Below are 20,846 nucleotides of genomic sequence, written 5' to 3'. Positions count from 1 at the left end.
TTCCGAAAATGGAAAAAGATTTTCCAACTACAAGCACATGTTGTCTGTCAACAATCGTTCACTCACTTTCGATAATCTCTAATTACTAACTGCCATGCACTGAATTGCTCTATCGTGATTATACAACAATTTTTGTACATCTTCAAAGAATGAGATTTCTGAAAGAAAAACAAAGCGATTGTAAATTAATTATATTTGTTGCTGAAAAGTTATGTCCTCGAGACGAGTCTGGGCATCTGTAAGGAATTTCTTTTGCGTTTTGAGCATGTGGGAGATGGGTTCCTTAACAACATGCGACAGGTGATAAAAGCTGGGTTCACTATTTTGACCCCAAACACGTGAGAGAGTCATTGGAGTTGCGTCACGAAGGATAACAAACGCCAAAAAAGTTCAAGTCCATGCCATGTGCAGGGTAAAGTTATGCTCACAGTGTTGAGGGACATTCGAGGTTTTGTGCATTTGGAACTCATGCAAGGTACTACGAGACCTTCAGAAAACTGAAAGCTCATACTCGAAGAATTCAACCGCACATGGAGCACCCTCTCCTTGAGCATGACAATGCCTGACCACACACGTGTGCTGCGATATCTGCAACAGTCTGAAGCCTTCGGTTCACTGTCATCGACAATGCTACATATAGTCGCAACTGGCCCAATCCGATTTTGACGTGTTTCCAATAGTTAAAGAGGACCTTGTAGGACTTCACTTTGATAGTGATGAAGCGGTGCAAGCAGAGATGAGGCTGTGGCTCTGTCAACAAAGTCAAACCAGAATTAGAGTGATGGTATCAGCAAACTGGTCTCTTGTGGGGGGAAATGTATTCCTCGCCAGGATCACTACGTCAAAAAATAAATATGAGGACATCAGTAATAAAGACGTAGAGTGTTAATTACGTTCGTTTTATTTGTAAATATTTAAAAGTTTTCATATAAAAAATTCAGAGGCATTACTTTTCAGCATACCATCGTATAAAGTTTTCTTTGCTCTAGATCGTTACGCAACTCACTTTGTCTCCCTACAATATATATATATATATATATATATATATATATATATATATATAAGGTCATTTTAGATGGATAGATAACATAACTAATGAGGAGGTATTGAACAGAATTGGGGAGAAGAGAAATTTGTGGCACAACTTGACTAGAAGAAGGGATCGCTTGGTAGGACATATTCCAAGGTATCAAGGGATCACAAATTTAGTATTGGAGGGCAGTGTGGAGGGTAAAAATCGTAGAGAGAGACATAGAGATTAATACACTAAATAGATTCAGAAGGATATAGGTTGCAGTAGGTACTGAGACATGAAGAAGCTTGCACAGGATAGAGAAGCATGGAGAGCTGCATGAAACCAATCTCTGGACTGAAGACCACAACAACAACAGGTCATTTTAACCATATTTTCAGGTTATTTCAGTAACAATTTTCCAGGTATTTATATCATAAAAATCCTGGCCCTGAGGTTGTAGATCCTTTTTCACATTTGGAAATGTAATAAATTCTCACCAGGGGCAGCTTCCCATACTTCGTGAAGTTTTCCAAGCACATCGAATATTCCATCACGTCTCAGGCATGCATCCCAGATAATATTAATTTTTGTTCCAATATTTTGGCTGACAACCTTATAGCCTTTCTCAAGGTGAGTAACTTGTAAGAGCTTTAAAATACTTTACACAGTATTGTGGAGTAAATGAGCTTGTGCATACACTCTGTTAATAACAACAAAAATACTTGAAGTGCCTCCCACAATTATAATTTTTCTATATTTAGAAGAAATGCCTGACAGTGTTAACTGGAAAACAGTATAAAAGAAATGGGTAGTGAAAGGTTGTGTTCAGTCGTACAGAACTCAGACTGCAGTCATAGCAGTTGAAGGACATGAAATGGAGGCAGTAACTGAGAAATGTGTGAGACAGGTTTGTTGCCTATTCCCTATATCATTCAATCTGTACATTGAGAAAGCAGTAATGGAAAACAGAAAAATTTGGAAAGGGAATAGAAGTCAGGTAGCAGAAATAAGAACTTAGACAGTCCTGATGACCCTGTAGTTCTGTCAGAGATAGCAAGGGACTAGGAAGATTAGTTGATTGAAATGGGTAGTGTATTGAAATGTGGGTACTAGATCAGTGTAAAAAAATTAAGGCAAGGATGATGGAATGCAGCCGAATTAAATGAGGTGTTGTTGAGGGAACTGAATTAGGAAATGAGACAGTAAAGGCAGTGGATTAGATTAGATTAGTACTTGTTCAATAGATCATGATTATGACACTTCGTAATGATGTGGAACGTGTCAGGTTAATAAAAGGCAAAAAGTACCAGCTTTGCATCTTCGTGAATATAGAATGGCTAGTCATTTATATATATTAAGAACAGCAGAGGACCCAAGACCGAACCTTGCGGCACCCCATTCTTGATTGTTCCCCAGTTTGAGAAATCACTAGTTTTTTTTTTGCATATTATGTGAACTGTTTATTTCAACTTTCTGCACTCTTTCAGTTAGGTATGATTTAAACCATTTGAGCACTGTCTCATTCATAGCACAGTACTTGAGATTATCTAGAAGTATTCCATTATTTACACAGTCAAAAGCCTTTGACAGATCACAAAAAATTCCAACGAGTGATTTCCGGTCACTCAGAGCATTTAATATTTCATTAGTGAAAGTATATATAGCATTTTCCGTTGAAAAACCCTTTTGGAAACCAAACTGACATTTTGTTAAAACTTTATTTTTACAAAGGTGCGAAGCTACTCTACAATACATTACTTTTTCAAGAATTTTGGATAAGGCAGTCAGAAGAGAGATTGGGCGGTAGTTATTGACATCAGACATATCCCCTTTTTTATGCAGTGGTTTAACAATGGCATACTTCAGTCTATCTGGGTTAAATACCCTGCTTCAGAGAGCTATTACATACGTGGCTAAGAATCCCACTTATTTCTGGGGAACAAGCTTTTATTATCCTGCTGTAAATGCCATCAATTCCATGTGAGCTTTTATTCCTGGTGGCAGGGGTAAAATACAGGGAGCGAAAGGCTATTTACAATTTGTACAGAAACCAGATGGCAGTTATAAGAGTTGAGGGGCACGAAAGGGAAGCAGTGGTTGGGAAGGGAGTGAGACAGGGTTGTAGCTTCACCCCAATGTTATTCAATCTGTATATTGAGCAAAAAGTAAAGGAAACAAAAGAAATCTTTTGTTAATAAGAGAAATATGTTAACATTAGAAGCAAATTTCTGAAGGTAATTGTTTGGGGTGTGGTCTCATGTGGAAATGAAACACGGATGACAAACAGTACAGACAATAAGTAAGAGTAACACGAGAGAGTAGCACGGGCAACTGCATCAAAGCAGTCTTTGCACTGAGGACCATGAGAACAATAACGTCACCAAAGCATTGGCAAGGTCCAGAACAAGTGTACAGTTGGGGAGTCTGGTGGACGCAGGAGCAGGAGTGCAGCTGCAGCGTGCAGTCGACTCACAGGTCAAAGAGGTTGCGGTCGAGCACGAGCGTGTCGAGTACAGACAATAATAGCACGGGGAACTGCATCAAACCAGTCTTTGGACTGAGGACCACGACAACAATGTCACCAAAGCGTTGGCAGGATCCAGAACAATTGTACAATCAGGGACTCTGGGGGACGCGGGAGCAGGAGTGCAGCTGCAGCGTGCAGTCGACTCACCGGTCGAAGAGGTTGCGGTCGAGCACGAGCGTGTCGAGTACAGACAATAATAGCACGGGGAACTGCATCAAACCAGTCTTTGGACTGAGGACCACGACAACAATGTCACCAAAGCGTTGGCAGGATCCAGAACAATTGTACAATCAGGGACTCTGGGGGACGCGGGAGCAGGAGTGCAGCTGCAGCGTGCAGTCGACTCACCGGTCGAAGAGGTTGCGATCGAGCACGAGCGTGTCGAGTACAGACAATAATAGCACGGGGAACTGCATCAAACCAGTCTTTGGACTGAGGACCACGACAACAATGTCACCAAAGCGTTGGCAGGATCCAGAACAATTGTACAATCAGGGACTCTGGGGGACGCGGGAGCAGGAGTGCAGCTGCAGCGTGCAGTCGACTCACCGGTCGAAGAGGTTGCGGTCGAGCACGAGCGTGTCGAGTACAGACAATAATAGCACGGGGAACTGCATCAAACCAGTCTTTGGACTGAGGACCACGACAACAATGTCACCAAAGCGTTGGCAGGATCCAGAACAATTGTACAATCAGGGACTCTGGGGGACGCGGGAGCAGGAGTGCAGCTGCAGCGTGCAGTCGACTCACCGGTCGAAGAGGTTGCGGTCGAGCACGAGCGTGTCGAGTACAGACAATAATAGCACGGGGAACTGCATCAAACCAGTCTTTGGACTGAGGACCACGACAACAATGTCACCAAAGCGTTGGCAGGATCCAGAACAATTGTACAATCGGGGACTCTGGGGGACGCGGGAGCAGGAGTGCAGCTGCAGCGTGCAGTCGACTCACCGGTCGAAGAGGTTGCGGTCGAGCACGAGCGTGTCGAGTACAGACAATAATAGCACGGGGAACTGCATCAAACCAGTCTTTGGACTGAGGACCACGACAACAATGTCACCAAAGCGTTGGCAGGATCCAGAACAATTGTACAATCAGGGACTCTGGGGGACGCGGGAGCAGGAGTGCAGCTGCAGCGTGCAGTCGACTCACCGGTCGAAGAGGTTGCGGTCGAGCACGAGCGTGTCGAGTACAGACAATAATAGCACGGGGAACTGCATCAAACCAGTCTTTGGACTGAGGACCACGACAACAATGTCACCAAAGCGTTGGCAGGATCCAGAACAATTGTACACTCAGGGACTCTGGGGGACGCGGGAGCAGGAGTGCAGCTGCAGCGTGCAGTCGACTCACCGGTCGAAGAGGTTGCGGTCGAGCACGAGCGTGTCGAGTACAGACAATAATAGCACGGGGAACTGCATCAAACCAGTCTTTGGACTGAGGACCACGACAACAATGTCACCAAAGCGTTGGCAGGATCCAGAACAATTGTACAATCAGGGACTCTGGGGGACGCGGGAGCAGGAGTGCAGCTGCAGCGTGCAGTCGACTCACCGGTCGAAGAGGTTGCGGTCGAGCACGAGCGTGTCGAGTACAGACAATAATAGCACGGGGAACTGCATCAAACCAGTCTTTGGACTGAGGACCACGACAACAATGTCACCAAAGCGTTGGCAGGATCCAGAACAATTGTACAATCAGGGACTCTGGGGGACGCGGGAGCAGGAGTGCAGCTGCAGCGTGCAGTCGACTCACCGGTCGAAGAGGTTGCGGTCGAGCACGAGCGTGTCGAGTACAGACAATAATAGCACGGGGAACTGCATCAAACCAGTCTTTGGACTGAGGACCACGACAACAATGTCACCAAAGCGTTGGCAGGATCCAGAACAATTGTACAATCAGGGACTCTGGGGGACGCGGGAGCAGGAGTGCAGCTGCAGCGTGCAGTCGACTCACCGGTCGAAGAGGTTGCGGTCGAGCACGAGCGTGTCGAGTACAGACAATAATAGCACGGGGAACTGCATCAAACCAGTCTTTGGACTGAGGACCACGACAACAATGTCACCAAAGCGTTGGCAGGATCCAGAACAAGTGTACAATCGGGGACTCTGTGGGACGCGGGAGCAGGAGTGCAGCTGCAGCGTGCAGTCGACTCACCGGTCGAAGAGGTTGCGGTCGAGCACGAGCGTGTCGAGTACAGACAGTAATAGCACGGGGAACTGCATCAAACCAGTCTTTGGACTGAGGACCACGACAACAATGTCACCAAAGCGTTGGCAGGATCCAGAACAATTGTACAATCAGGGACTCTGGGGGACGCGGGAGCAGGAGTGCAGCTGCAGCGTGCAGTCGACTCACCGGTCGAAGAGGTTGCGGTCGAGCACGAGCGTGTCGAGTACAGACAATAATAGCACGGGGAACTGCATCAAACCAGTCTTTGGACTGAGGACCACGACAACAATGTCACCAAAGCGTTGGCAGGATCCAGAACAAGTGTACAATCGGGGACTCTGGGGGACGCGGGAGCAGGAGTGCAGCTGCAGCGTGCAGTCGACTCACCGGTCGAAGAGGTTGCGGTCGAGCACGAGCGTGTCGAGTACAGACAATAATAGCACGGGGAACTGCATCAAACCAGTCTTTGGACTGAGGACCACGACAACAATGTCACCAAAGCGTTGGCAGGATCCAGAACAAGTGTACAATCGGGGACTCTGGGGGACGCGGGAGCAGGAGTGCAGCTGCAGCGTGCAGTCGACTCACCGGTCGAAGAGGTTGCGGTCGAGCACGAGCGTGTCGAGTACAGACAATAATAGCACGGGGAACTGCATCAAACCAGTCTTTGGACTGAGGACCACGACAACAATGTCACCAAAGCGTTGGCAGGATCCAGAACAAGTGTACAATCGGGGACTCTGGGGGACGCGGGAGCAGGAGTGCAGCTGCAGCGTGCAGTCGACTCACCGGTCGAAGAGGTTGCGGTCGAGCACGAGCGTGTCGAGCGCGGGCAGCGCCCTGGCGGCTCGGCCGACCAGCGCGGCGTCCTGCAGGCGGTTGTCGGCGAGCAGCAGGCGGCGCAGCGCGGGCGCGCCGGCCAGGGAGCGCGCGTGCAGCCAGCGCAGGCCGCACGCCGTCACGTTGAGCGTGTGCAGGCGCGGCAGCGCGCCCAGCGAGCGCTCCTCCAGCCGCGACAGCCGCGGCGCGCCCGACACTTGCAGCTCCGACAGCGCCGGCAGCCCCGACACCTGCAGCTGCTCCAGGGCCGGGCACTCCAGCGACACGTAGTGCAGCCGCGGCAGGCCCGACAGCTGCGGCACCCGCCGCACTCCGCCCGCCTGTCCCACAAGACAATACACCTTCTAACGTATCATTTCCTGGCTGCACGCTCCTAACGATGGGCCTCCGCAACCGACGACGTATGCATGTGCCGACGTTAAGACCAGAAGCCAAGCAAGATCGTAAGAGATGGAAAAGAGCCACCGTGGTACAACAACCGAGTTAGAAAACTGCTGCGGAAGCAAAGGGAACTCCACAGCAAACATAAACATAGCCAAAGCCTTGCAGACAAACAAAAATTACGCGAAGCGAAATGTAGTGTGAGGAGGGCTATGCGAGATGCGTTCAAGGAATTCGAAAGTAAAGTTCTATATACTGACTTGGCAGAAAATCCTAAGAAATTTTTGTCTTATGTCAAAGTGGTAGGTGGATCAAAACAAAATGTCCAGACACTCTGTGACCAAAATGGTACTGAAACAGAGGATGACAGACTAAAGGCCGAAATACTAAATGTCTTTTTCCAAAGCTGTTTCACAGAGGAAGACTGCACTGTAGTTCCTTCTCTAGATTGTCGCACAGATGACAAAATGGTAGATATCGAAACAGACGACAGAGGGATAGAGAAACGTTTAAAATCGCTCAAAAGAGGAAAGGCCGCTGGACCTGATGGGATACCAGTTCGATTTTACACGGAGTACGCGAAGGAACTTGCCCCCCTTCTTGCAGCCGTGTACCGTAGGTCTCTAGAAGAGCGTAGGGCTCCAAACGATTGGAACAGGGCACAGGTCATCCCAGTTTTCAAGAAGGGACGTCGAACATATGTGCAGAACTATAGACCTATATCTCTAACGTCGATCAGTTGTAGAATTTTGGAACACGTATTATGTTTGAGTATAATGACTTCCCTGGAGACTAGAAATCTACTCTGTAGGAATCAGCATGGGTTTCGGAAAAGACGATCGTGTGAAACCCAGCTCGCGCTATTCGTCCACGAGACTCAGAGGGCCACAGACACGGGGTCCCAGGTAGATGCCGTGTTTCTTGACTTCCGCAAGGCGTTCGATACAGTTCCCCACAGTCGTTTAATGAACAAAGTAAGAGCACATGGACTATCAGAGCAATTGTGTGACTGGATTGAAGAGTTCCTAGATAATGTCATTCTCAATGGAGAGAAGTCTTCCGAAGTAAGAGTGATTTCAAGTGTGCCGCAGGGGAGTGTCATAGGAACGTTGCTATTCACAATATACATAAATGACCTTGTGGATGACATCGGAAGTTCACTGAGGCTTTTTTGCGGATGATGCTGCGGTATATCGAGAGGTTGTAACAATGGAAAATTGTACTGAAATGCAGGAGGATCTGCAGCGAATTGACGCATGGTGCAGGGAATGGTAATTGAATCTCAATGTAGACAAGTGTAATGTGCTGCAAATACATAGAAAGATAGATCCCTTATCATTTAGCTACAAAATACCAGGTCAGCAACTGGAAGCAGTTAATTCCATAAATTATCTCGGAGTACGCATTAGGGGTGATTTAAAATGGAATGATCATATAATGTTGATCGTCGGTAAAGCAGATGCCAGACTGAGATTCATTGGAAGAATCCTATGGAAATGCAATCCGAAAACAAAGGAAGTAGGTTACAGCACGCTTGTTCGCCCACTGCTTGAATACTGCTCAGCAGTGTGGGATCCATACCAGATAGTGTTGATAGTAGAGAAGATCCAACGGAGAGCAGCACGCTTCGTTAAAGGGTCATTTAGTAATCACGAAAGCGTTACGGAGATGATAGATAAACTCCAGTGGAAGACTCTGCGGGAGAGACGCTCAGTAGCTCGGTATGGACTTTTGTTGAAGTTTCGAGAAGATACCTTCACTGACGAGTCAAGCAGTATATTGCTGCCTCCTACGTATATCTCGCGAAGAGACCATGAGGATAAGATCAGAGAGATTAGAACCCACACAGAAGCATACCGACAATCCTTGTTTCCACGAACAGTACGAGACTGGAATAGAAGGGAGAACCGATAGAGGCACTCAGGATACCCTCCGCCACACACCGTCAGGTGGCTTGCGGAGTATGGATGTAGATGTAGATGAACATCGGCAACTAAGACTGAAATGCCCACATGACCATCAGTACTGGACGCTGGAGCAATGGCAGAGAATTGTATCGTCTGATGAATCCCAAAACCTTTTCCGTCATACCGATGGGGGACGCGAATCTGTCGTCCTCCAGGGGAACCGCTCGTTGACACCTGTGCTGCGGGACAGAGACAAGCTGGCGACGGATACATTATGCTCTGCGTATCATTCACATGGGCTTTCATGGGTCCAGTGGAGGTCGTGCAAGCCACAATAACGGCCAAAGAGTATCGTACACTGGTTGCAGACCACCTACATCCCTTCATGACGATCACTTTTCCCGACAGCAGTGGCATTTTTCAGCAAGATAGTGCGTCACATTACAAGGCCAAGAGTGTGATGGAGTGGTTGGAGGGAAACAGTGGCCCCCAACTCGCCGGATCTGTACTCAATCGAACACAACTGGAATGTGATTGAATCTAGCGTCAGGGTTCATGGCACCCCTCCCCGGAATTTACAGGAATTAGGTGACCTGTGTGTGCATATGCGGTGCCAACTCCCTCCAGCGACCTACCAAGGCCTCATTGCTTCCATGCCAGGATGCATCGCTGCTGTTATCTGTGCCAAATGTTGACATATTGGCTATTAGGTTGTTCAGGCTAAACAGTATGTATATGACGGTTTGAGCTCTAATAGTGGCAACTATTTCTTTATGCTCTGTTAGCTAAAGCTGGACTCCAGTATAGGGGGGAAAGAGATTTCCTCTAGCACAGAGATGATTGGCTGATCTATCCTAGTCTTTCCAAATGGGTTGTGTTGGATGCTTAGAGGCTGAGTGATTATTTTATAATGGCAGATGTTTCTAAGAACCTGTTGGCAATATACTTTTAAAAAGACCAGTAGGAAGCAACATCTTGGAGAAGAGTGGATGAAATTGGCTGCATGTGGTTCCTGAGTCTGGTTGGCCGAAATGCCCAAACGTTAAATAATTTCCTGTTTCCGCTGGAAGCTTGCCAAATTGAGAAGTCATTTTCCAACCATCCCAGGTGTTGTAATTGTGAGTTCTCTGGAGCGATGATTCTATTAGTGATTTCTCTGTCTCGAGACTAAGTCTTTCATGAAGTACAGAAGAGAGAACTACACTACTGGCCATTAAAATTGCTACACCACGAAGTTAACGTGCTACAGACGCCAAATTTAACCGACAGGAAGAAGACACTGTGATACGCAAATGATTAGTTTTTCAGAGCATTCACACAAGGTTAGCGCCGGTGGCGACACCTACAACGTGCTGACGTGAGGAAAGTTTCCAACCGATTTCTCATACACAAACACCAGTTGACCGGCGTTGCCTGGTGAAACGTTGTTGTGATGCCTCGTGTAAGGAGGAGAAATGCGTACCATCACGTTTCCGACTTTGATAAAGGTCGGATTGTAGCCTATCGCGATTGCGGTTTATCGTATCGCGACATTGCTGCTCGCGTTGGCCGAGATCCAATGACTGTTAGCAGAATATGGAATCGGTGGGTTCAGGAGGGTAATACGGAACGCCGTGCTGGATCCCAATGGCCTCGTTATCTCTAGCAGTCGAGATGACAGGCATCTTATCCACATGGCTGTAACGGATCGTGCAGTCACGTCTCGATCCCTGAGTCAACAGATGGGGACGTTTGCAAACAACATCCATCCGCATGAACAGTTCGACGACGTTTGCAGCAGCATGGACTATCAGCTCGGAGACCGTGGCTGCGGTGACCCTTGACGCTGCATCTGAGACAGGAGCGCCTGCGATGGTGTACTCAATGACGAACCAGGGTGCACGAATGGCAAAACGTCAATTTTTCGGATGAATGCAGGTTCTGTTTACAACATCATGATGGTCGCATCCGTGTTTGGAGGCATCGCGGTGAACGCACACTGGAAGCGTGTATTCGTCATCGTCATACTGGCGTATCACCCGGCTTGATGGTATGGGGTGCCATTGGTTACATGTCTCGGTCACCTCTTGTACGCAATGACAGCACTTTGAACAGTGGACGTTACATTTTAGATATGTTACGACCCCTGGCTCTACCCTTCATTTGATCCCTGCGAAACCCTACATTTCAGCAGGATAATGCACGACCGCATGTTGCAGGTCCTGTACGGGCCTTTCTGGATACAGAAAATGTTCGACTGGTGCCCTGGCGAGCACATTCTCCAGATCTCTCACCAACTGAAAACGTCTGGTCAATGGTGGCTGAGCAACTAGCTCGTCACAATACACCAATCACTACCCTTGAAACCATGGTATCACGTTGAAGCTGCATGGGCAGCTGTACCTGTACACACCATCCAAGCTCTGTTTGACTCAATGCCCAGGCGTATCAAGGCCGTTATTACAGCCAGAAGTGGTTGTTCTGGGTACTGGTTTCTCAGGATCTATGCACCCAAATTGCGTGAAAATGTAATCACATGTCAGTTCCTGTATTATATATTTGTCCAATGAATACCCGGTTATCATCTGCATTTCGTCTTGTTGTAGCAATTTTAGTGGCCAGTAGTATACTTTAAAAAAGTCCTGGTAGGAAGCAACATCTTGGAGAAGAGTGGATGAAATTGCCTGCATGTGGTTCCTGAGTCTCGTTGGCTGAAATGCCTGAACGTTAAATAATTTCCTGGATCCACTGGGAGCTCACGAAATTGAGAAGTCAGTTTCCAGCCGTCCTGGGCGTTGGAATTGTGGGCTCTCTGGAGTGATGATTCGATTAGTGATTTCTCTGTCTGGAGACTAAGTCTTTCATGAAGTACAGAAGAGAGAACTATCAAGGGCGTTTCCATTCGGTGGATGTGGCGTATTCAACTGTTTTACAGTTTTTGTAGGAGAGTATTATAGTTTAGAGAGTGGGCATGGAAATGGTAGGCAGAGTCCTCAAACTAGGTTGTGGAGCCAAGTACTTTGGTGGACAGTGATGTGTTAGAGAATGAAGCAGTCTTGTGAAGGCTTAATTAAAGCTAATAAATTGCATTTCTTTAAACTCTATTCTCGTTTTTCTGTGAAGATTACTGTTGGGAGTTGCTAGCAGCCAATTAGAGGTAATGGATACAATTTTAGAAGCTTATGCATTCCAGTCCAGTTGTTGAATCTTGTAAGCTTCCAGAGAGTAGTTAGATATTTTCAAGGTTTTTTTGGTATAGTGACAAGTATAAAGGATGTCTGACTGGTCAAAACTACGCTGGCGACACTTTTATAGATGCCTTAGTGCAGAGAAATAATTCTAGTTCGCAAAAAACGCTTCTGACTAAATCCGCAAAGCTGTAGGTCGTTTAATTCTACTCACATGGCGCTCATAGCTAACAGGCCGTGACTTCTGGTGATGGCTGCAAATGGGACTTTGCACAAAGCAGCAGAGGCTTTGAGGATGCTACAACATTCATACCCATGCATAAGCATGCTGCATCTCCATGTCCTTCACAGTGATCATTCAATACCTGACCTGTCCACGCCTCTTATATTCCTGACTAAGTCTGCCAACATCACCAAACATGAACAATGCTAATGCACTCTGGTGGCCGTGCCATCCGGCACAGAGAATTGCAACTCTAATCATTTACATAGCCACCAATCATGTATATGTGTATGAAGTTACCGGAACATCAAACCTTGTGTCCTTGGTGCTTCACTTTTTTGTCACGCACATTAATTTAAAAACCATTTTCCTGTTCGTTTTATGAACTTGGTGACTGTTTATCCTTTAGCTAGTTTATCGTTGGTCCTCAGACAGCTGAGTGGCCACCATTTATGACCTTCCACTGATGGGATCTCCTAAATAGTACTAGGTATCGAATATGGACCATTATATGGCACATCTATATTGTTGTACCTGTTTCTTCTTACGGACGTTCTACATCAACGTAAATACTCCACAAATTACAGTCCACTCCAGAATACACCACATATAAGTTTTTTGTCTTCCATTTTTATTCCTTTTTCAAATGTGGCAACATGGAAATAATGCTACCAGTTTGTTCTCACACATTCAATAGTCTCTCTCAGCTCCACACACTTCTAGCAGATTATGGCCACGCCATATAGAAAAATATCAGTCCAGTGTTTCGGATTATTTTATGAGCATTCTTAACTCGAGTGTGGTAAAATCAAAATGAAAGGCATAATTTCTCGATGTAGTCTACACTAGAAGAATTTATGGAAACTGAGTCACACCGTCAAAGTCTACGAACACACTTTTATTATCTTGCTCTTATGCATCTTAAACAAGACATACAGACTTTCAGGGGGTGATGGAGAAGGGTAGATGTATCGATTCAAGACAGGGGATCCTGGTCTGGAAACCGAAAGTTATAAGTGAAAGCCATTCTGACATTTCTGACACGGAACATGTACCGGTAGTGTTGTTACTGTGACTGTAGGGTAGGCAACTTCCAGAGGTGGTAATATGAACCAAACAAGAAAAAGTGCAGTAAATATTGACTTGCAAATTGATATCTCAAGAACTATGGGAGCTTGTTCAGGAGAAGAGACATGTTTCACAGTAGCGAAGATGAATAAGTGCTAATAGCTTTTCAGGCATGCGGTTTAGAGGCCTTATTTCCAGGATATTTGGATATTTTTTGTTGCTTTGGTTCGTACTAACTCAAAAAAAAGGGAAAACAAAGAGCTTGCAATAGAAGAGATGGGTTCACTGTATTGAAGATAAACAGGTGCTCACAACTTTTAAGATATACATTTTAGAGTCCATATTTTTTTCTTCTCCTGATCAGTACTACTGCCTCTGAACGGTGCCTTTCCTACAATTTTAGCAACAACAGTTCCGTCACATGGATTTCACTGTCAGAGGTGTCATAACGATTTTCGCTTACAACGTTCAGAAAGTGGTTTGAAGAGAGAGAGAATGTGCTATAGTCTGTGAATGTTTCTGTCCAGCTGTGCTGTACCTCCAGCTGCCCACTGAAATTGAAGGAACTGACAGCTACACATATCTGTTTTGGCCGCTTTACGCCATGCTATATGTATTTTAATACGAGTGCATTACATTATTCTGAAGCGATTTTTGTATTCTGACAGCAGTGACATCAATGGACATCTGCCATTAATTTAGCTGATAATATGAGGTTGAGGTTTCCACATCAGTTGATTTTATACAGAATGTTTGCAAGTTTTCGTTGTAAAGTGACAGATTATTTAGTAGATCCTCACAAATAGTGGTTTCATTTTTCAATAGAAGCCCATTCGTCAAGATGAAGATATGAAATCTTGTGATCCACTTTCCCACATTTTATGGATGAAAGAGTAATTTAAGAGGCACCTAATTATTGTGGCAATAATGCCAATGCTAACTACTGTTGAAGTAGTGGAATGGAATGACAGCATGGAGTAGCATAACACATCCTTAATGTGTTATATGACATACAGACAATGTAAGTTTTATTTGCTCTGTTACAATGATGGATACATACGTAGTTATTATCAAGATAATTTAATGGTGTAGAATAGGACACATGTTTTTACATGTTTGTTTCTGTAGCAGTTAACAAATTACCTTCAGACATACGTTCGTATTTGTGACATAATCAACATGACATCTTGCGCATGTCGTAAAAGTTTACAAATGATTCTTCAAACCATTTTATTCAGCCTAATTTATATCATATCACAAAATGCATGACTAATATTTAATAACTGTGGCAAGCTATTTATGCTGTACTCAAAAATTATCCTTTTTTCTCCTGTTTACGAACATTATCTTGCATTTACCCCTGTTAAAGGCGGTTGGCGTTTATTTATTAATACTAATGGACATTTTCAATTTTTGAACGAAAATGAACACATTTGTCACAATGTTTAGTGTAAATAATATTAATTGTACAGCCACAAATATGTTTCCTGAGCAGGGATGAAGCCCAAACCAAGTCAAAATGTTGATAAAGAAATGTTTCCGCACATCTGTACTGTGTTATAAATATTTGTGCACAGCTATAATGTGTTTCAGTTAAAATACCTTTTCAGAAATTTGAATTTATTGTAGCAGCAGAAGAACTTTCAAGTTGTGGGGTTTTATCTTGAGGTCCATGTCTGTTGGGGTCAAATACTTACAACTGTTATAGTAACTAGTACATAGATTTTGTAATGATATTTTGAAGCTAACTGTGTTACCATATAGCTTAGTTATTAAAACCACTACTCCATAGTTATTTTGCATCTGGGATGTGACATATCAATTAATATGTACTTTGGTGCGTTGAATCCGAATCTACGTTTCGAAATGTTTTAACAGTAAGATTTTTCAGTTTTTAAAGGTTCTTTTATTGCTATTCTTTTCTTTAGATGCACAACTTTTTAATTTGTCTTAGATCAAGAGGTACTCGCTTCGATCAATAATGCAGCAAGGTGCACAACATAACGTACAGGAATGGTGACTATTTACTGACTTCAGTAAAGCAGCTTGAAAGCAGTTCTCCTCCATAATGACAATTCATTCCCGCTGTGCCTTTTGCTTATGCAGTGAAAGAAACTTACGAAATCTTCGTTCTACTTCTAGAGGCAATCACTTATAAAGACCACGAATAGCAACTTTGCTGCGATTTAAGAGCTGTTGCTCTCTTTACATTTTTACATGGTGGGCTCATGGTACACTGTAGTATTTTGTTCCAGTTGGACAGCCATGACACCAAGGACCACTACACACTCAAGGAAGTCATTACCAGAATGGAAAATGTGAGGAACAGTCCTTTGGGTTAGCTTGCTAAAATCATTTTGTCTCTTCTTCATCTCAAGCTGGGCTTTATAGGGAACTCTATAAAAGCTATGGATAGAACAGGCCAGACCTTCAATCATTTGAAAGAAAAGTTTCCTAAATTAAATAAAGCCAAATTTGGACCACAACTAAGGAAACTGATGAAAGATGCATCATTTGATAACAAACTCCTAAAAATCGAGTTAGATGCGTGGTCTTCTTTCAGAGAAATTGTGAGAGGCTTTTTGAACAACAGAAGAAATGGACCTATGACAACGCCATCTTGTGGGCCAGCCATAGTGCCATCTGGTTTCCCCCTTCAAGCTAGACAAGTTTCGTTCTTTGTAGTTTTTTCGTTTGACGCTTATTTCGTGAGATATTTGGCCCGGTCACGATCAATGGACCACAGGGTGTTACAAAAAGGTACGGCCAAACTTTCAGGAAACATTCCTCACACACAAAGAAAGAAAATATGTTATGTGGACATGTGTCCGGAAACGCTTACTTTCCATGTTACAGCTCATATTATTAGTTCTCTTCAAATCACATTAATCATGGAATGGAAACACACAGCAACAGAACGTACCAGCGTGAATTCAAACACTTTGTTACAGGAAATGTTCAAAATGTCCTCCGTTAGCGAAGATACATGCATCCACCCTCCGTCGCATGGAATGCCTGATGCGGTGATGCAGCCCTGGAGAATGGCGTATTGTATCACAGCCGTCCACAATATGAGCATGAAGAGTCTCTACATTTGGTACCGGGGTTGCGTAGACAAGAGCTTTCAAATGCCCCCATAAATGAAAATCAAGAGGGTTGAGGTCAGGAGAGCGTGGAGGCCATGGAATTGGTCCACCTCTACCAATCCATTGGTCACCGAATCTGTTGTTGAGAAGTGTACAAACACTTTGACTGAAATGTGCACGAGCTCCATCATGCATGAACCACATGTTGTGTCGTACTTGTAAAGGCACATGTTCTAGCAGCACAGGTAGAGTATCCCATGTGAAATCATGATAACGTGCTCCATTGAGCGTAGGTGGAAGAACATGGGACCCAATCAAGACATCACCAACAATGCCTGCCCAAACGTTCACAGAAAATCTGTGTTGATGACGTGATTGTACAATTGTGTGCGGATTCTCGTCAGCCCACACATGTTGATTGTGAAAATTTACAATTTGATCACGTTGGAATGAAGCCTCATCCGTAAAGAGAACATTTGCACTGAAATGAGGATTGACACATTATTGGATGAACCGTTCGCAGAAGTGTACCTGTGGAGGCCAATCCGCTGCTGATGGTGCCTGCACACGCTGTACATGGTACGGAAACAACTGGTTCTCCCGTTGCACTCTCCATACAGTGACGTGGTCAACGTTACCTTGTACAGCAGCAACTTCTCTGACGCTGACATTAGGGTTATCGTCAACTGCATGAAGAATTGCCTCGTCCATTGCAGGTGTCCTCGTCGTTGTAGGTCTTCCGCAGTCACGAGTCATAGGCTGGAATGTTCCGTGCTCCCTAAGACGCCGATCAATTGCTTCGAACGTCTTCCTGTCGGGACACCTTCGTTCGGGAAATCTGTCTCGATACAAACGTACCGCGCCCTGGTATTGCCCCGTGCTAATCCATACATCAAATGGGCATCTGCCAACTCTGCATTTTTAAACATTGCACTGACGGCAAAACCACGTTCATGATGAACACTAACCTGTTGATGCTACTTACTGATGTGCTTGATGCTAGTACTGTAGAGCAATGAGTCGCATGTCAACACAAGCACTGAAGTCAACATTACCTTTCTTCAATTGGGCCAACTGGCAGTGAATCGAGGAAGTACAGTACATACTGACGAAACTAAAATGAGCTCTAACATGGAAATTAAGCGTTCCCGGATGCATGCCCAAATAACATCTTTTCTTTATTTGTGTGTGAGGAATGTTTCCTGAAAGTTTGGACGTACCTTTTTGTAACACCCTGTATGTAGAGAATAAGCAGTTGTTACTTCATAGGAAATTCTACTTTTGGATGCCTGAACAGATACGGTAATAATGTAATGAGCGTACAGCACTGGTGGCCGGGAGACCCCTCGCCGGGCGGGCTGGACGCCACTTCACAAGTTCTTTAACGCCACTACGGCGACTTGCGAGTGAATGAGGATGAAATGATGATGAAAGACACACAACACCCAGTCATCTCAAGGCAGAGAAAATCCCTGACCCTGCCGGGAATCGAACCCGGGATCCCGTGCGCGGGAAGCGAGAACGGTACCACAATACCACGAGCCACAGACTACAGATATGGTGACTGAGGATTGGTGGCGTTACCACTCCCTTTCCTCGGCGTTGCTGAGGTCACAGAAGGTTTGGGGCAGTTCTTACCTGCACGGTGAGCGCCTCGAGGGAGCGCATGTGGAGGAGCGAGTCGGCCGGCAGGGAGCGCAGCGCGGGCTCGACCAGGAAGAGCTCGAGCAGCGAGTCCTCGAGCCCGCCGAGCCAGGTGGGCGCGACGCGCTCCAGCCCGTTGTCGCGCAGCATGAGGCGCAGCACGCGCAGCGGCGCGAAGGCGCGGCCGGGCAGCGCGGGCAGCGCGTTGCCCTCCAGCACCAGCTCGTCGACCGCGCGCGCCCGCAGCTGCCGCGCCGCCGCCTGCAGCGCGCGCACCACGCCCGACACGTCGCTGTGGCTGCACCTGCGGCCAGCCAGGCGGGGCGCTGGTCAGTGGCGTACATTTACACTACTGGCCATTAAAAATGCTACACCAAGCAGAAATGCAGATGATAAATGAGTATTCATTGGACAAATATATTATACTAGAACTGACATGTGATTACATTTTCACGCAATTTGGGTGCATAGATCCTGGGAAATCAGTACCCAGAACAACCACCTCTGGCCGTAATAATGGCCTTGATATGCCTTGGCATTGAGTCAAACAGAGCTTGGATGGCGTGTACAGGTACAGCAGCCCATGCAGCTTCAACATGATATCACAGTTCGTCAAGAGCACCGACTGGCGTATTGCAACGAGCCTTCTGCTCGCCCACCATTGACCAGACGTTTTCAATTGGTGAGAGATCTGGAGAATGTGCTGGCAAGGGCAGCAGTCGAACATTTTCTGTATCCAGAAAGGCCCATACAGGGCCTGCAACATGCGGTCATGCATTATCCTGCTGAAATGTAGGGTTTCACAGCGATCGAATCAAGGGTTGAGCCACAGGTTGTAACACATCTGAAATGTAACGTCCACTGTTCAAAGTGCTGTCAATGCAAACAATAGGTGACCGAGACGTGTAACCAATTGCACCCCATACCATCACGCCGGGTAATACACCAGTATGCTGATGACTGATACATGCTTCCGATGTGCGTTCACTGTGATGTCGCCAAACACGCATGCCACCATCATGATGCTGTAAACAGAACCTGGATTCATCCGACAAAATGAAGATTTGCCATTCGTGCAGCCATGGCCTCCGAGCTGATAAACCACGCTGCTGCAAACGTCGTTGAACTGTTCATGCACATGGCTATTGTCTTGCAAACGTCCTCATCTTTTGATTCAGGGATCGAGACGTGGCTGCACGATCCGTTACAGCCATTCGGATAAAATGCCTGTCATCTCGACTGCTAGTGATACGAGGCTGTTGGGATCCAGCTCGGCATTCCGTATCACCCTCCTGAACCCACCGATTCGATATGCTGCTAACAGTAATTGGATCTTGAGCAACGCTAGCAGTAATGTCGCGACACAGTAAACCGCCGATAGGCTACAATCCGACCTTTATCAAAGTCGGAAATATGATAGTACGCATTTCTCCTCCTTACAAAAGGCATCACAACAACGTTTCACCAGGCAACGCCTGTCAACTGCTGTTTGTGTATGAGAAATCGGTTGGAAACTTCCCTTATGTCAGCACGTCGTAGGTGTCACCATCGGCGCCAACCTTGTGTGGATGGTCTGAAAAGCTAATCATTTGCATATCACTGCATTTTCTTCCTGTCGGTTAAATTTCGCGTCTGTAGCACGTTATTATCGTGATGTAGCAATTTTAATGGCTAGTAGTGTATTATGAACACTCTACGCTCCAGAAATCTCAGCAAGCTCTCTGTCTCAGTCCCAACCATTTCACTTCATAGTGAAGATGATTCCTACATACTTGAGGCGGCAGTACCTCTGACTTTCGTGTAGAGTACCTCGGTTCAATTACTAGTACTGCCAGGGACGTTTACTCAGTGGAAGGACTGCAAAGGGGTCCAGTTAGCCTCCTGATGCTAACTGAGGAGCTGGTGGAAGGCCGACAACTGCTGGCAGAGCATTGTGTTGATCCCATGCCCGTCAATACCACATCAGAATGATGCCATATGGCAGAGGATCAAACAGTGGCCCATTTACATTGTGTAGTCAGTTGGGTCTGATCTTGGAGTTTTTATTTTACTGTTAGTTTTAGTGAAGATAATTCCATAAACCAAACAGTAATTAGATGTCGAAGATACAATAACACATAACTGACTCTCTGTGTTAATTTGCAGCATAAAACCGAAAGTGCAGGCTTCCACAGCACACTGATATTACGTGTTGCATCTCTCTTTCTCTGTTACAAAACAGTTCTTGAGTCAAAGTTTCACATGGCAGTCTCCTCATGATGAAAGAAATTATTGCTCACTTGATAAAAATGGAGATTTTTTTAAGTGATTGACAGCTGTCAGCCACTGTACCAGTCGTCGATTCTCTCCAGGTCCTCCTGCATTTCGGTACAGTCTTCCAGCATTACGTCCTCCAAATAAATGACAGCACTGTCTGCAAACAGCGTTATGGAGTTTTTAACGCTACAGTTACACGTTATTTAATTTTTTTTTGCAGTTACACTAAATTTACACCTTTTTTAGCTTATTTCACTGAAACAGTACTCTTTGCTTCATTTTCATCGAAAGTAACTCAGAATTGGTCATTTGTGTGCTAACAGCATGTATGCCAACTAACCGAAATCCTGAAAATCGGAAACGTCAGTTACATAATATTGTTCTTTCAGCAACGACTTATGCGATTCGTACAGAACTACGAGGGCGCTGTGGAGTATTCCCGCTTCAACCCTTTAGTTTCACGAAGTTCCAGTAGGTGGCGGCGCTATAAATAGCCTTCAAAATTGTGTCTGTAACGAAGGTGCGTTCCAAACGGAGAGCTATAACGGAGTTCTTTTTTG

General features: G+C 45.5%; 1 protein-coding gene across 1 annotated transcript in view; it reads right to left on the bottom strand.

The window, feature by feature from the left end:
• The window catches only part of LOC126456642 (protein artichoke), a 368,100-nt gene that overhangs the window by 121,766 nt on the left and 225,488 nt on the right, over nt 1–20,846 (bottom strand). Inside the window, exons 4-5 of the mRNA XM_050092386.1 lie at nt 18,025–18,334; nt 6,504–6,874 (exon numbers count right to left, since the gene is read on the bottom strand). Coding sequence (XP_049948343.1) covers nt 6,504–6,874; nt 18,025–18,334 — 681 coding nt within the window. The remainder of the gene's footprint in view (nt 1–6,503; nt 6,875–18,024; nt 18,335–20,846) is intronic.

Source organism: Schistocerca serialis, chromosome 2 (genome assembly GCF_023864345.2).
Source record: "Schistocerca serialis cubense isolate TAMUIC-IGC-003099 chromosome 2, iqSchSeri2.2, whole genome shotgun sequence".
In the NCBI taxonomy this organism is placed as follows: domain Eukaryota; kingdom Metazoa; phylum Arthropoda; class Insecta; order Orthoptera; family Acrididae; genus Schistocerca; species Schistocerca serialis.
This window is presented reverse-complemented; position numbering and strand designations above follow the sequence as displayed.